A 17,123-nucleotide genomic window follows, 5' to 3' on the forward strand; every position below is an offset into this window, starting at 1 on the left:
AATTAAGCAAATTTTCAAATCAAGTACTTCATACAAAGTACAGAATCATACGGTAAAGCCAGTAACAGCTCAACTTTTCCTAGCAAGTACAACCTCCCAAAAAAAAAATCACAAAACGAACAGCTTCAAAAAAAAAACCAAAATCACACATAAAGTGCTAGAGGAATTCAACAGGTCAAGCAGCAGCTATGGAAATAAATAAATAATGTTTTGGGCCGTGACCCTTCTTTGGGACCAGAAAGGAAAGGGGAAGACACCAGAATAAAAAGCTGAGGGGGGGGGGGGGTGCAAAGGAGGTTAGCTGGAAGGTGGGAAAGGTCAAGGGTTGGGAAGGAGGAATCTGATAGGAGATTAGAGTGGCCCATAGGAGAAAGGGAAAGAGGAGAGGATCCAGGGAGGTAATAGGCAGGTGAAATGAGGTAAGGGGCCCGAATAGAGAATAGAAGAGGTGAGGGGGAAGGAATTTTTTTTTAAATCCAGAAGGAGAAATCTATATTCATGCTGTCAAGTTGGAGGCTTCCCAGACGGAATAAAAGGTGTTGCTCCTCCACCCTGAGGGTGGCCTTATCGGGGCACAAAAGGAAGCCATGGACCAACATGTCAGAAGCCATGGAAGTCGGAATTAAAAAGTTTGGTCACTGGAAAGTTACACTTTGAGCATCTCTGCTCCATCTGCCTAAAGAAATAATTTATAATAGAGAAAGCAGGATCTCCCAGTGGCCTCAAATTTTAATTCCACATCCTATTCCCATTCTGACATGTCTATCCACTCCTCTACTGTAAAGATGAAGCCACACTCAGGTTGGAGGAACAACACCTTATATTCCATCTGGGTAGCCTCCAACCTGATAGCATGAACATCGACTTCTCTAACTTCCGCTAATGCCCCACCTTCCCCTCATACCCCATCTGTTATTTATTTTTATACACACATTCTTTCTCTCTCTCTCCTTTTTCTCCCTCTGTCCCTCTGAATATACCCCTTGCCCATCCTCTGGGATCCCCCCCACCCACGTCTTTCTTCCCAGACCTCCTGTCCCATGATCCTCTCATATCCCCTTTTGCCAATCACCTGTCCACTCTTGGCTCCATCCCTCCCCCTCCTGTCTTCTCCTATCATTTTGGATCTCCCCCTCCCCCTCCAACTTTCAAAACTCTTACTAACTCTTCCTTCAGTTAGTCCTGACGAAGGGTCTCGGCCTGAAACGTCGACTGTACCTCTTCCTACAGATGCTGCCTGGCCCGCTGCGTTCACCAGCAACTTTGATGTGTGTTGCTTGAATTTCCAGCATCTGCAGAATTCCTGTTGTTTGCGTTTTAATTTATAACGGGTCTCACCAATTTAGAGGCCACACCAGGAGCACCAGACACAATAGACGACAGCAGCAGATTTGCAGCTGAAGTGTTGCCTCACCTGGAAGGACTTTTTGGGGCCCTGAATGGAGGTGAAGGAGCAAGTCAATGGGCAGGTGTAGCACTTTGGCCACTACATAGATAAACACCAGGAGGAATATTGGTGGGAAAGGACGACAAAAAATAATTTACTAATTTAGAGGTGTTAAATATAAACAACTTAAAATTGCTCAGTGAGAAAAGATAAACACAAAATGACATTTTGGATAATTCTGTATGAAAAAGAATAGATAACCGATAAATATGTATAAAGCCTAGCTTCTAATTTATGAGGAAATATAGTTTATTAATTACTAATACCAATCAAAATAACAATTTCTCAAACCATATCATCTGGCAATCTGGGTTACAAAAGTAATACAATAGATTTCAACCAAGCTTGAGAACAAGTAGCAAAATAGGGTTAACGGCTTCTCAGTATTATGAGAACCAAGCCCAAGCACTGGGTGGTCTCACGGGTGAAGTGACAGACTATCAAATAAGATCCAAATTCAGGAATACGAAAAACATGTTTACTGAAGGCATATGGCTGAATAATACTCCATAAGAATCTAGTTTTGAGAGGGTAAAGAAGGATGTGCCCATTAGCGTCTCAGACAGTCCAGTAATATTTGAAAGTTTATCTACAAAGAACCAAAAGTTGACCTTTTGGATTCTTCTTCAGTGTATTATTATAAGATTTACCATACTAACTTAGTGAAAGAAAGATGGGTAAATATATGCCATGATTAGTTTAGATTTTAATTTAAAACTAATCAATCCTTCCCACGGCATCAGTTTTACACAAGTTAAAATAAGATATGAAATGTATGGAAGAGAATTGTCCTAATCTTAGCACATCAGATACAACATTAAGATTTCTTCACCGTGATGTTTAAATGAATACACACAGGACCAATTCCACCAGTTTAATTTGTTCTTCAATGCAACAAATTTTAAAGATCTCCACCAGGCTACACAAAATTAACTCATTTACAAGTTTGGCTCTATGATAATAAAAAAGCAGTATTTTCCCAGCAATACCTGCTATTTTTGACAAAAGTATTAATATTCTATGACAACCATCATACTGTTAAAGCAATACTGTCAATGCATGTTAGTTCAGTAACATTATCACATTTGACACAAGCTAACTGTGCATCATCATATCTGTAATTGTGGGATTATTGTAATACTGTCAGGCAGCAATTTGTTCCACAATGCTTTACATTAGTCAAAAGGCCTTTTGTGAACTTACTTCTAATGAGGTCACCAGTCGCGTCATTCATCTGGTTTGATGGGTGTGGTGCATCCAAATGGATGGCCCAGTTACCTGATGGTGGTAAGGTCTCCTGTGGTGAAACTTCTCTCTCTTCTTCATGCTTATTGGCATCTGAAACCCAGAGATAATTATTCAACATTGTACCTGCCTCTCCACTTATTAAGAACAGTTTAGAGGAATCTCTACAATTTTCCCATTATTTTGGTCATTGAGGATAACAGTAATTTCTCAAATGAACGATTAAAACAGCACCCTAATCTATATTCTTGTTTTCTATTGCAAGGAAAAGCAATTTACTGTTTCAACACATTGCACCACATGCTAAATGTAAACAGGTTAAAGTTAAATAATCCTCCTTTGGAAGGATTATTTTCAACGATTCCCAACCTGGAAGCACACAAATTAACAACTAATATAATTCCAGAATAGAAAGACTCCTGCCCAAACAAACACTTGGAGGAAGTCCCATCAAGTCCTACGATGTTCTCTCATGCTTACCAAAGACCTGACAGCTGAACTCAGATCGAGTCCTAATAATTAATTAAGACAGCTGAAGGTAGTGAGTCACTATGTCTTCTCCAGAGTTTGCACAGAAGACAATAGTGGCTATTGACATAATAGTTGTACATAAAATCTTAAACATAACCGACAAAAATCTGCACACAACATTTAATGGTAACAAAGAATGCATTCTAAATTATTCTTCAAAAACAGAACCTCGGAGGAAAAATTAATAGAAACCAAAATGTAAATGCAAACAAGTGAAAAGCTCCATCAGCCAAAAGCAAAACTTCCCAGTGGCCTAACATTTTAATTCTAATTCCCATTCCGACATATTGGAATATTGCCTCCTCGTATATGAAGATGAGACCACCTTCAGGGTGGAGGGGCTTCTGTCTGGATTGCCTCCAACCTGATGGCATGAATACTGATTATTCCTTCAGGCAAGTAGTATTTTCCTCCCCCTCCCCTTTTCTTCCATTACCTACGCTGGCCTTTTACCTCTCCTCACCTGCCTATCACTTCTCCCTGGGTCCCCTCCTCTCTCCCTTTCTCCTATGGTCCACTCTCTGCTCCTATCAGATTCCTTCTTCTCCAGCCCTTGACCTTTCCCACCTACATGGCTTCACCCATCACCTTCTAGCTGTCCTCCTTCCCTTCCCCCCCACCTTTTTATTCTGGCATCTTCCCCCTTCCTTTTCAGTCCTGAAGAGGAGTCTCAGACTGAAACGTCAACTGCTGTTTATTAATTTCCATGCATGCTGCCTGATCTCCTGAGTACCTCCACCATTTGATTCTGTGTTGCAGGTGAAAAGCACTACATCTTTGAGAAACAAAATTCTACAAACCACATTAAACCAGATCAAACTAATTCGAAGTAAATCCTGGGTTTCAACTCAATATGCAGAGCAGCATTGACAACAAAAACAAATTTCAAACTGCACAAGCAAAAATGGCACAAGTTTGGTCGAGTTTGTGTTGAAGCATTGCATTAGATCTGTTAGAATACATTTCAACCTTAAGTGAATGAAAAATCAAGAACAGCAAATACTGGAAACCTGAAGCAAAAATAAACTATTGTAAATACTTCTCAGATGAAGCAGCATACTTCGGAAGAGAAACTGAGTTCGGGTATCAGACTCTAAGTCCTTTTATCAGAAATGGGAAACAAATGCCTTTCCTTCTTGATGAACTTTGATTTCCCTTTACCTATAGCTGACAAAGCTCTTTTCTCCCTCCTGGATAAAGGGAGGGTAGAGTAATTCTGGGCCACACTTTTCATTCCATTCAATGGATGATCCTTCACCTTTTCTGCCAGCCTCAACAGATTCCACCACCAAAACTATTTCTGCAAGATCTCCCCACCCTTAGCTCTCATGCACACACCCTCCATGTTCAACATAAGCCCAAATTGAAAAGGGATCTGAGGAGCAAGTTATTTTCACCACAGAGGGTGCTGATTATATAGAGCTACCGTTGGAAGTAGTTGAAGCAGCAACAATTTACAGACTTCCACAGGTATTTGGATATATAAAAGTCAGTCTGCAGATGCTGGAAATCCAAAGAAACACTCACAAAAGTGATGGAGGAGCCTAGGCAGGAAGCATCTATGGAAATGAGTAAACAGTTGACGTTTCGGGCCAAGACCCTTCTTCAGGACTGGAAAGGAAGGGGGCGGGGGGGGGGTAGTCAAAAACCAATACACAAGAAAGGAGTAAAGGTGCTTGAGGCAATTCAGACAAATGGGATCACTGTAGATAGGGATCGCAGTCAGCATGAATGAGCTGGACTGGCTGAAGGACTACTTCTGTGCTGCACAGCACAGAATGGACTGTTCCCTTCAGAACTCCTTGGTCTATGTCCAGGCCAACCATTCCCCTTCTTGTGAGACCTTCCTACACAAATGCAAGAAATGAAAAATGCGAGACCTGACCTTATCCATCTTCTAAATCCACCACCCGGCGAACCAAGAGAAGCAGCAATTCACTTGCACCTCCTCCTCACCCACTACCCATCCTCCCTAGTCTGGTGCATTTCATCCTGCCATTACGATGTGATCTCTATTAAACGAGGAAACCAAATGCAGATAGGGTCATTGATATAACAAGAGCCTGCATTGAGTCAACAGGAATAATTTGCTTTAGTTTTCTAGCCCACTCATTTTGTTCTGTCCGCAGCCTCCTCACCTGTAGTTCAATGCAGGCTCCAAGCCATCTATCCATCTGTGATATTAGCCCTGTTGTTCTCTCCTGATTAGCACAGAATCTGCTTGCTATGCACATCCAGAGGTTCTGCATTTCACTTCATCTCATGTTCCTCTGCCTGTATTCTCACTTTCTAAGTACAAACACCTTATTAAAGATATCTTTACTGCAGCCTGGAAATTGAATTTTTTAACTCCAGATCTTTTTCTGTTGATATCAAAACTGACCATTTCTCTACTTTACACTGCCCACCCCAGCCCCACTATTTACTTATATCCTCAGCAGCTCTGCACATTAGAGTAGGCTAGACTATGCAACAGCAGACACACTTTGAAGCTGAACTCAAAGTAAAAAAACAATTTATTATGGAAGTGCGTATATAATCGCCATATGCTATCTCAAGTTTCATTTTCTTGCAGGCATTTACAAGGAAAAAAGAAATAAAATAGAATTTATGAAAAGTTACAATAAAGCCAACCAAAGTGAAAAGATGACAAATAGTGCAAATAAAATGAAATAATTAATACTGAGAATATGGAATTGCAGAGTCCTTGGAAGTGAGTCTGTAGGTTGGGGAATCAGTTCAGAGTTGGCGTGAGTGAAGTTATCTACAATAGTTCAGGGGCCTCATAGTTGTAGGGTAATAACTGTTCCTGAAACCGATGGTGTGGGACCCAAGGGTCCTGCACATCCTGCCCGATGTGTGTAGCACAAAGAGAGCTTGGTTTGGATGGTGGGTGGTCCTTGATAATGGCTGCTGCTTTCTTATGGCAGTATTCCTTGTAAATGTGCTCAACAGTGGGGATGTTAACATTGCCAACGTTAGCAAAACATAACACAGAGAAAATTAGCCATCCATTCAATGGCAGCGTCATTTCTCCCTACTAAACATTGATTCTGTTTCACTCAGTGTCCTCCCCTACCTTCTCAACCACAGGCATATTGACTTTCTCTCTTTCACAGTACCAATGAACCGGCTTTAACCCAAAATGTTAACTGTTTCTCTTTCCACAGGTGCCAATTGATCTGCTGAGTTCTTCCAGCATTTGTTTCAGGTTCCAGCATCCGCAAAGTTTCCCAAACATAACTTTGTCTGAACCTTCCTCCCCTAACCATACAGACTCACCCCCCACCAACATTCTCTGCAATATTATATTAACTTGTTTCCTGCCTTTTCTAGTTCTGACAAAAGGTCTCAAATCTCAAAAGTTCATTTTGTGCTTTCCATACATTTTTCTGACCCAAGTGTTTCAGCATTTTCAGCTCTTATTTCAATTGTAAGAACTGGTTCCTAAAATACCAAAAATGTACTTAATGTACAGAAGTAGAGGCTGGATTATAAAATGGGATGGCATGATAGTGCAGTGGCTAGAACAATGCTTTACGGTAGCAGTGACCTCAGTTCAATACCCGCCACTGCCTGTAAGGAGCTTGAAGGAGTTTGTACGTTCTCCCTTGAACACGTGGATTTCCTCCATGTGCTCTGGCTTCCTCCCACAGTCCAAAGATGTACCAGCTGGTTGGTTAATTGGTCATTCTAAATTGTCCTATGACTAGGTTGGGGTTAAATCGGGAGATTGCTGGGCAATGGGACTCAAAGGGTCAGAAGGACATATTCCATGCTGCATCTCAATAAATATAAAAGGAAAAATCCAAAACAAGTTCTTAACCTTTACACTTCAAAACTGTGGTAAAAGTAAATTCATAACCTTAGTAGTATTTCAAACCAAAACACAAATTCAAAGACATTAAACTGCAAACTTGCCAAGCAGTTCTTTCCTAGAATGAAATTTCAATAAATATTTTTTTGAAAACAGAAGTGGATCTAAATTCTTGAAAATGTAATTTGTTTTATTGCTTTTATCAGAAGGAAATTTGAGTTTATCATAGTCTTTCCATGTGCCTATATTACAAATTCGTATTTAAACACAAGTGTATAAGAGTTGAATACTTCTCCCAGATCTCAGAATACTTTCAATGCATATTAGTCACTGGCACCTAACTGGAAAAAAATAAACCTTTTATTCCTACTCTTTGGTTGACGACCAGAAGGTAATCTTTTGCCCATACTGGTACCTTTCCTATAATACCATGGGCTGTTATTTTGTTTTGCAGTCTCACATGCAGCACCATGTCAAAGGCCTTCTGAAAATCCAAGATAGCATCATCGACAATCTCCTTTGTCTACCCCATCTGCTTGTTTCTCATTAGAGTCCATCATTAGGGATGAGGTTTCAGGGTAATTGTAGGCACATGATAAAAAAAAAAGGCCAAAGACAGCATAGTTTCCTAAAGCGGAAAATCTTGCCTGATAAATCTGTTGCAATAGTTTATCTAATCAACTACTGAAGTCAAGCCAACTGGCTTACAATTTCCCATCTTTCACCGCCCTCCCTTCTTAAAGAGTGGAAGGACTTGTGATTTTCCAGTCCTCCGGAACTATTCCAGAATTGGTGATTCTTCAAAGATCACAACTAATACCTCCACAATCTCTTCATTTACCTCTTTTGGAACTCCAGGATGTAGCCCAGGTGACTTATCTATATTGAGAACTTTCAGCTTCCTGAACACTTCAAGGAGAAAACATACCTTGCTTTGCTTTTAAAATTCCAGCATGAAATCCTTCATGAACCAAGGACTTGTCAGAATATAGTTACAATTTGAGAGACCAAAGAGATTACGTGTACTGGAAAAGCAGTGTGAAGTGCGTTTCTTAGAATTTCCATTAGCTTTCAGATGATGACAACAAACCATTGGCTGAACAGGTTTAACATGTTAGGACATTCAGCACAGATTTTTGGATGAAATTGTTAGTACAAATTAGAAAGCAGGGGGAATTGAAAGAGAACATAGAATAGTACGGCACGGTACAGGCCCTTCGGCCCACAATGTTGTGCCGACCCTTAAACCCTACCTCCCATATAAACCCCACCTTAAATTCCTCCATATACCTGTCTAGCAGTCGCTTAAATTTCACTAGTGTATCTGCCTCCACCACTGACTCAGGCAGTGCATTCCACACATCAACCACTCTCTGAGTAAAAAACCTTCCTCTAATATCCCCCTTGAACTTCCCACCCCTTACCTTAAAGCTATGTCCTCTTGTACTGAGCAGTGGTGCCCTGGGGAAGAGGCACTGGCTGTCCACTCTATCTATTCCTCTTAATATCTTGTATACCTCTATCATGTCTCCTCTCATTCTCCTTCTGCACAGAGAGCAAAGCCCTAGCTCCCTTAATCTCTGATCATAATGATCTCTAAACTAGGCAGCATCCTGGTAAATCTCCTCTGTACCCTTTCCAATGCTTCCACATCCTTCCTACAGTAAGGTGACCAGAACTCAACACAGTACTCCAAGTGTGGCCTAACCAGAGTTTTATAGAGCTGCATCATTACCCTGCGACTCTTAAACTCTTCCCTCGACTTATGAAAGCTAACACCCCATAAGCTTTCTTAACTACCCTATCTACCTGTGAGGCAACTTTCAGGGATCTGTGGACATGTACCCCCAGATCCCTCTGTTCCTCCACACTACCAAGTATCCTACCATTTACTTTGTACTCTGCCTTGGAGTTTGTCCTTCCAAAGTGTACCACCTCACACTTCTCTGGGTTGAACGCCATCTGCCACTTCTCAGCCTACTTCTGCAACCTATCAATGTCTCTCTGCAATCTTCGACAATCCTCTACACTATCCACAACACCACCAACCTTTGTGTCGTCTGCAAACTTGCCAACCCACCCTTCTACCCCCACATCCAGGTCATTAATAAAAATCATGAAAAGAAGAGGTCCCAGAACAGATCCTTGTGGGACACCACTAGTCACAATCCTCCAGTCTGAATGTACTCCCTCCACCATGACCCTCTGCCTTCTGCAGGCGAGCCAATTCTGAAACCATCTCGCCAAACTTTCCTGGATCCCATGCCCTCTGACTTTCTGAATAAGCCTACCGTGTGGAACCTTGTCAAATGCCTTACTAAAATCCATATAGATCACATCCACTGCACTACCCTCATCTATATGCCTGGTCACCTCCTCAAAGAACACTATCAGGCTTGTTAGACATGATCTGCCCTGCACAAAGTCATGCTGACTGTCCCTGATCAGACCATGATTCTCTAAATGCCCATAGATCCTATCTGTAGGAATCTTTTCCAACAGCTTTCCCACCACAGACGCAAGGCTCACTGGTCTATAATTACCCAGACTATCCCTACTACCTTTTTGAACAAGGGGACAACATTCGCCTCCTTCCAGTTCTCCGGTACCATTCCCGTGGACAATGAGGACATGAAGATCCGAGCCAGAGGTTCAGCAATCTCTTCCCTCGCCTTGGGGAGCAGCCCGGGGAATATTCCATCAGGTCCTGGGGACTTATTCGTCCGAATGTATTTTAACAACTCCAACACCTCCTCTCCCTTAATATCAACATGCTCCAGAACATCAACCTCACTCATATTGTGGAGTATGGGGAACATGGAACAGCAAAGAGGAATGCGGTCAGCAGCTGGAGAATGGAATTTGTGATGGGGATGGAACATAAAAAGTTTGATCTTCTCATTAAGTGAAAAATCCATTGCCACTTTACATTTTCTTTTTCAGGAGAAAAGGAAACAATCAAATTCTTAAAACTCAGGATTATTTTTTATTCTCACTACCCATGTTTCATAGGAACCAAAATTTCAAAAGGGAATGAGCTCAAGGTCAGTTTCAGTTTATTGTCATTCAACCACATACACCACCAAACAAAACAACGTTCCTCTAGACCGAGGTGCACAAAACAGTGCATATAACTCAAACATAACACAAAGTAATGTTACCACAAATGAACTAACAACTAACAAGGTGCATTTATGGCACAATTTAAAAAGTGAACAGTATAGCACTACTAACGCATCATATATTATGAGACCTGGGTAGTAGCAAAGCATTCAATAGTCTTATGGCCTGGGGGAAGAAGCCATGTACCATCCTAACAGTCTTTGTCCTAAAGCTACAGTGCCTGCTGCCTGATGGTAGGGGTTCAAAAAGATGGACAGATGGGAAGGATCATTGACAATACCAAATGCCCTGTGGATGCAGCACTCCTGATAAATATCTCTGATGGGTGAAACAGAGACCCCGATGATCTTCTCAGCAATCCATGCAATCCTTAGAAGGGACTTGCAGTCAGATGCCTTGCTATTCCCATATCAGATGGTGACACTCTTGATGGTGCTCCTGCAAAAATTAGTTACAATAGGGTGGGGGGGGGGGGGAGAGAAGAGTTTCACTGGCCGCAATCTCCTCGGGAAGTGGAGATGCTGCTGTACTTTCTTGACCAAAGTGGTGGTGCTGAGGGACCACGTGAGATCATTTGTTATGTGCAGCATCATGGTACTCCTAACTCTCTCCATGGAGGAACCCTGTAAATGCAATGAGGAGTGATAAACCTGCACTTTCCTAAAATTCACAATAACCACTTTAGTCTTGTCTACTTTGAGACTCAAGTTGTTATGGTCACACCATTCCACCAGTTGCTCTACCTCCTCGCTGTATGCAGTCTCATGATTGTTGTTGATGAAGCCAATCCCTATGGTGTCCTCAACAAACCTGATGATTTGATTTGGACTGGATGGAGCAGTGCAGTCATGTGTCAGCAGCTTGAACAGCAGTGGGCTGAGCTTACAGCTCTGGGGAACACCAGTGCTCACCAGAATGGATCTAGAGATGTTTCTGCCACCACAGACCGACTGTGGCCTTTCTGTCGAGATGTCCAGGATCCATATAGAGAGGTGTTGAGATCGAACAAGGAGTTTACCCAACAGCTTCTGAAGGATGGTCATATTAAACACCAAGCTGAAGTTGATAAACAACATTCGGGCATATGAGGTTCTATTTTTCTGGTGGGTCAGGACAGAGTGGAGTACAAGGGCTCAGGCATCATCAGTGAACCAATTTGAGCGATAAGCCAACTGGAAAGGGTCCAATATGACAGAAGATGGGATTTAATGTCATCCATAACTGGCCACTCAAAGCACTTCATTGTTGTTGAAGTCAGAGTCATCAGATGGTAATCTTTGAGATTGCTCTTTCGCCCTCCGGCACCTGGATGCTGGGGTGCCTTGAAGCCATGAGAGCTGTCTTATCCCTCAACCTGAAGGGAGCATCCCAATCTGGTAGCCATGTCCTGACCTCTGCTGTCAGCCATGGCTTCAGATTTGATAGACAGATAGATACTTTATTGTTCCCAAAGGAAATTACAGTGTCACAGTAAGATTATAAGTGCATAGGTATACAAATATTAGAAGAGAAGAAATAATAAAAATTAAGTTACCTCGAACAGTCCAGCAGGAGGAGGGGTCATCACTTCCTGGCTATAGGTTGACTCACTAAAGAGCCAAATGGCCTAGGTTGAGAATGGCCTCAGAAAGGGCTCTTTGGAGCAGCCTGGTTGTCTTAAGTCTATTACTAAAAGTGCTATGTTCAGCCAAGGTGGTATGCAGAGGGTGAGAAGCATTGTCCAGAATTTCCAGGATTTTCCATAGAGTCCTTTGTTCTACCACAGCCTCCAGTGTGACCAGTTTGACTCCTATAACAGAGCCAGCCTTTCTAATCAGTTTATTGAGCCGGTTGGCATCACTTGTATTGATGCCATTGCCCCAGCACACCGTCTCATAGAAAATTGTACTGTGGATTTCTGTGGATGATGTGACTCAGTGTTGTATCTAAAATTCAAGATATACAGGGTAAACAGGAAGGGAGCCAATACAAGCAACACACACAAAATGCTGAAGGAACTCAGCAGGCCAGGCAGCATCTACAGAAAAGAGTACAGTCGATATTTCGGGCCAGGACCCTTCTGCAGGACTCATTATGTGTGTATTGCTTGGATTTGCAGCATCTGCAGATTTTCTCTTGCATGTGAAGGGAGACAATACAGTCTTCTGTGGGACCCCAGTGCTGCTTATAGCCACATCTGGCACACAGCTCTGAAGCCACACAAACTGTGGTCTGCCAGTCAGGTAACCCATTATCCAGGATACAATGGAAGTGCCAACCTGCATTGAACAGTGCTTTTCCCCCCAACCATGAGGGCTGTATGGCATTGAAGGCACTTGAGAAATCAAAAAAAACATGATCCTCAGTGCTGCCCTGTTTATCCAAATGGGAGTAAGCTCTGTTCAGCAGGTAGATGACAGTGTTGTCTATTCCAATGTGCTCCTGGTAGGCAAATTGCAGGGGATCGAGGGCTGATCTAACCAGGGGTGAGGTGAGCCAATACCAGCCTCTCTAGGGTCTTCATGATGTGCAAGGTCAGGACCACTGGATGGTAGTCATTCAAGACTTTTGGTTGGCCCTTCTTGGGTACTGAGACCAAACACGATGTTTTCCACACAGTTGGGAGCCTTTCCAGGCTGAGACTCAGATTGAAAATGCATGGAGAACTCCACACAGCTGCTCAGCAGGGTCTCTCGGGGTCTTGGGGGTTCACACCACCCGGTCCCAACGCTTTTCCATGTCTGAGTTTTCCCACAGCCTTTCTCACCTGTCCTCACTTAGACGTGTTTAATATTGATGTCTTCAATGCACTCCTCTATGTAGCCAATAACAGATCTCGTATATTCAATGTTAATATGATGGTTGCAGGTAGCTGCCTCCCTGATCATGTCCCAGTCCACTTTCCAGACAGTCCTGCAAAGCTGAGATAGCTTCTTCTGGTCTTATCTCCTATTAAACTGGTATGACTTGTTTAATCAGTACAAAGCAATCAACACAGCAGGTAAGTGGTCAGAAAGTTCAAGGTGAGAGCTGGGAGCAGCTTTGTATACACTAGGGATGTTGGTATACACCAAATCTAATGTGTTTTCACCTCTGGTGGCAAAGTCAACATGCTGATAGAAATGAGGCAAGACTGTTTTCAAGTTAGCACAGTTGAAGTTGCCAGCAACAATAAAGAAACCATTGGAGTGTGAGGTTTGCAGATTATCGATGGTGTTGCAGAGCTCACACAGTACATCCGCAGCATTAGTACGGGGGGGGGGAGGGGGTGTACAACCACAATCACTAAAGCAGTGAACTCCCTCAGTAAAATAATGAAACTTAAATAGTTAATTAAGCTATTTAAGCATTTATATATTCTATAAAAAATAATGTTCTCATGATAAAAACTGACCACACATAATTTATTCAGTTAGTTGCTTATGATCTTACCAAATGTTGCTATTATTCATCAGAAGAAACAAGGCAACATCGTTTTGCCTTAGATTTCACTGATAAACCAAAATCTCAATTTCTCTGCTCTTATCAGAATATAATGAAATTGCTAACCTCAAACAAAATTGTGTTACTGATTGATTTCATGTGTAAGAACAAAGCAAAATTGAAAAGCCAAGCAAAGTTGAGGTTTTATAAATAAATGCAGTGGAAGTAAAACATTTATTCAGTAAACAGCTGCTTAATACAAAGCACAAATACGGGCAAAATTTAACTCTGGCACGATCAAGCACTAATTTCATGCATTCAAACTACATTTTTGCTCCAGCTAGATCTTACATGAAATCAGCTGACTTCTTGCCATATTGCCTGTTCAGTTTGTGTTAAACAGCTGTTTACTAAATAGATGTCTTTTACTTCCACTGCATTAATTTATGAAACCTCAGCTTTGCTTGACTTTTCAATATTGCATTTCTGTTACATATGAAATCAATTAGTAATGCAGTAATTGAGGTTAGCAAATTCATATATTCTGATAAGAACAGAGAAACTAAGACTTCAGTTTATGAGTTAAGTTGGGGACAACAGGATGTTGCCTTCTTTCTTCTGAAGTGAAGTCAACAAGATGATGGTAAAGGCAGCAATAGAAACCATGGTCCAATCAAATTTTCAGAGGTCTTAAATTAAGTAAGCAGCCATTTCAATGACAATCTACTTCAAAGGGGCTTTCGAGTGATTGGATTAATTTAAATTTTAATTGCAGTACTTAAAAAAAATGAAAAAGAATTGCTAAATTCCAACAACACATTAGACTCCTTTAAATATGTTCTTTTTGAAAGACAGGCATTACAAAAATCTTTTTTTTTAAGCTGCAATTCCCACCCCCCCCCCCAGTTCAATTTGTTTTTGGGTGCACATATCGAAGTACCAGTGTAACTCTGAAAACTACCGAGGATACCACAATCCTGGAATGCTGTGCACCCGAATCTTCAAGGCGGTGTGTACCACAAAATGAAATTAATTAACTTAAAACGAATAAAAATACTCGTAGAGAACTATTTACTTAAATCGTAAAGAAAAACGTGTATCCTTTAAGATATTCTAAAAGCTCAAGTTAAACGCAAACTAAAAAATCTCAACTTTCAATCAAGTCCTGACTTTAAAAATACTTGCTTCGCCAATCAAAAGCATATTTTATTATAGATCTCTGGTTGATCTTTCTAAAATATTCACATGTTTAACAGAAACAAAGTTTCCTGTATAAATTTAGAGGAGATATTTTTCCAATTATTCTAATTCTCACTCTAATTAAATCTACACTGAGCGTACCCTTATCAAACTATGGTCTTCAAGTTTAGACCCAACTCTGCTCACAGTCAAAGGCTAGATAATCCACCTGTAAAAGACAATTTACGCTTGTCCTGCGAGAACCCAAACCGCCACCCAAAACCTCCTTACCATCGATGTGGGGCAAGAGGCTGTTTTCTGTGCAAGAGCCGTCTTCTGGCCCTTCTGGCCCGGGGAACTCCTTCACCTGGGACATCAGCTAAGCAGCTCACTCAGGCACTGACCCCAGAATCAGAACCAGCCTCCCTTAGAAAACACAAGAGGAGAGAGAAAAAACAAACTCAGAGAACTAACCCCTTGAAATGTTTAAGCAAAAAAGCTTCTCCACTCTACCCTGTTTGAAGTGCTGAGTTTAATCTGCAGCATGATCACCGCGTTCCCACTTCGAGCCGTCGCATAACCAACATCAACAGTTGTTTCAAATTCCGAAAATCAACAGTAACTGTACATGGGACAGTTCCAGATACCGACATTAATCGAAGGGCAAACAGACCATCTTCTAACACTGCAGCATGGCTAGGCTGGACCCTACATTCTTCGTGGGTTACGTACCTGGAGATCATTCCCAGTCACTTGTATTTTTCCCCAAGGTGATTTTATTGGGTTAATAAAAAGTTACAAAGTATCCGGACGGCGCCACTCGGTTACCGTTGCTGCAGCCCAGCCCAGCCCCCGTGGTAAACGGTGCCTGACGAGAGCGGCACGCACACTGGCGAGCCTGCAAATCCCACACTATGCCTTCTAACTCATTTCTTCACTTTTTCTCACAGGGACCCCTTTTCCTTTTTCCCATTTCTCCCCAGACTTCAGTTTTCATCATTTCCGGATGCCGATGGTATCCAGCGCTGGAATAAAGCCACCGGGAGCGCTGAGCGCCCGCAGGGTCCAGATGTCCGCCTTCAACTGTGCGTCAATATGACATTTCTATCACATTATTTCCTTAATCTGGTTCGATATCAGTTCAATTATATATTTAGTTTATGTAGACAATTGCAGTAAAATATATTTCAGCTAGATTCAGCGAACTCCTTCACTGAAAGCTTTATATTAACAGCTGCAAACTGCAAGACTGCTGATTTGTTTTCGGATTTAACTGTTGAGCCTATCCAGATGTTGTATCAGAAAGCAACAGAATAACTCGACGATTCTTTTATCAGTTGATACCGTTGGGACTCAGGGTGCCGGACATAAAGTTTCTGCCTTTGAACTTTCGCTCAGTCTTTACACAACCAAACAAAATGAGGAATACAAAATAACCTTCTGGGAGAATCTGTGGGTCAAGCAGCATCTGTGGATGGGAGAGAAATGCAACTATTCTGTTGGAAACCCTGCATCCTGTATCTGCAGTCTCGTGTCTCCAAGTAATGCCAACTTACATTTACATTGTGGACTACAGGAGGAAGGGAGACTGGCCTCAGTTAACACCAATGGATCTGGGGTTGAGAGGGTGAACAGCTTTAAGTTCCTTGGCATACACATCACAGAGAATCTCACATGGTCTGTACATACGGGCTGTGTGGTGAAAAAGGCACAACAGCACCCCTTTCACATCAGAAGGTTGAAGAAGTTTGGTATGGGTCCCCAAATCCTAAGGACTTTCTACAGGGGCACAATTGAGAGCATCCTGACTGGCTGCATCACTGCCTGGTATGGGAACTGTACTTCCCTCAATCGCAGGATGCTGCAGAGAGTGGTGCGGACAGCCCAGCGCATCTGTAGATGTGAACTTCCCACTATTCAGGATATTTACAGAGCCAGGTGTGTAAAAAGGGCCCAAAGGATCATTAGGGACCTGAGTCACCCCAACCACAAACTGTTCCAGCTGCTACCATCTGGGAAACGGTACCGCAGCATAAAAGCCAGGACCAACAGGCTCCAGGACAGCTTCTTCCACCAGGTGATCAGACTGATTAATTCATGCTGATACAACTGTATTTCCATGCTATATTGATTGTCCTGTTATACCTACTACTTATTACAAATTACTATAAATTGCACAATGCACATTTAGATGGAGACATAACATAAAGATTTTTATTCCTCATGTATATGAAGGATGTAAGTAATAAAGTCAATTCAATTCAATTCATTCAATCTGCACTTCAAAATAAAGTTATTGAAATTCTTAGTAACCTGGTATAACACACTCCTTTTTCTCATCTTCTTAGTTAACCCCTTCAGCCTGGTGCATTCTTGATT

General features: G+C 41.9%; 1 protein-coding gene across 2 annotated transcripts in view; it reads right to left on the minus strand.

Annotated features, from left to right (window-relative positions):
- The window catches only part of mdfic (MyoD family inhibitor domain containing), a 52,642-nt gene extending 36,934 nt beyond the window's left edge, over positions 1–15,708 (minus strand). Inside the window, exons 1-3 of one of the 2 annotated variants that reach the window (XM_063059630.1) lie at positions 15,477–15,708; positions 15,036–15,166; positions 2,651–2,785 (exon numbers count right to left, since the gene is read on the minus strand). In XM_063059630.1, the coding sequence (XP_062915700.1) occupies positions 2,651–2,785; positions 15,036–15,120 (220 nt within the window). In that variant the 5' untranslated portion in view covers positions 15,121–15,166; positions 15,477–15,708. Of the gene's footprint in view, positions 1–2,650; positions 2,786–15,035; positions 15,171–15,476 lie in introns of both variants that reach the window. The other variant, XM_063059629.1, reaches the window with a different exon arrangement.
- Positions 15,709–17,123: the final 1,415 nt, after the last annotated feature.

The sequence above is a fragment of the Mobula hypostoma genome, chromosome 9 (genome assembly GCF_963921235.1).
Source record: "Mobula hypostoma chromosome 9, sMobHyp1.1, whole genome shotgun sequence".
NCBI classification, from domain to species: domain Eukaryota; kingdom Metazoa; phylum Chordata; class Chondrichthyes; order Myliobatiformes; family Myliobatidae; genus Mobula; species Mobula hypostoma.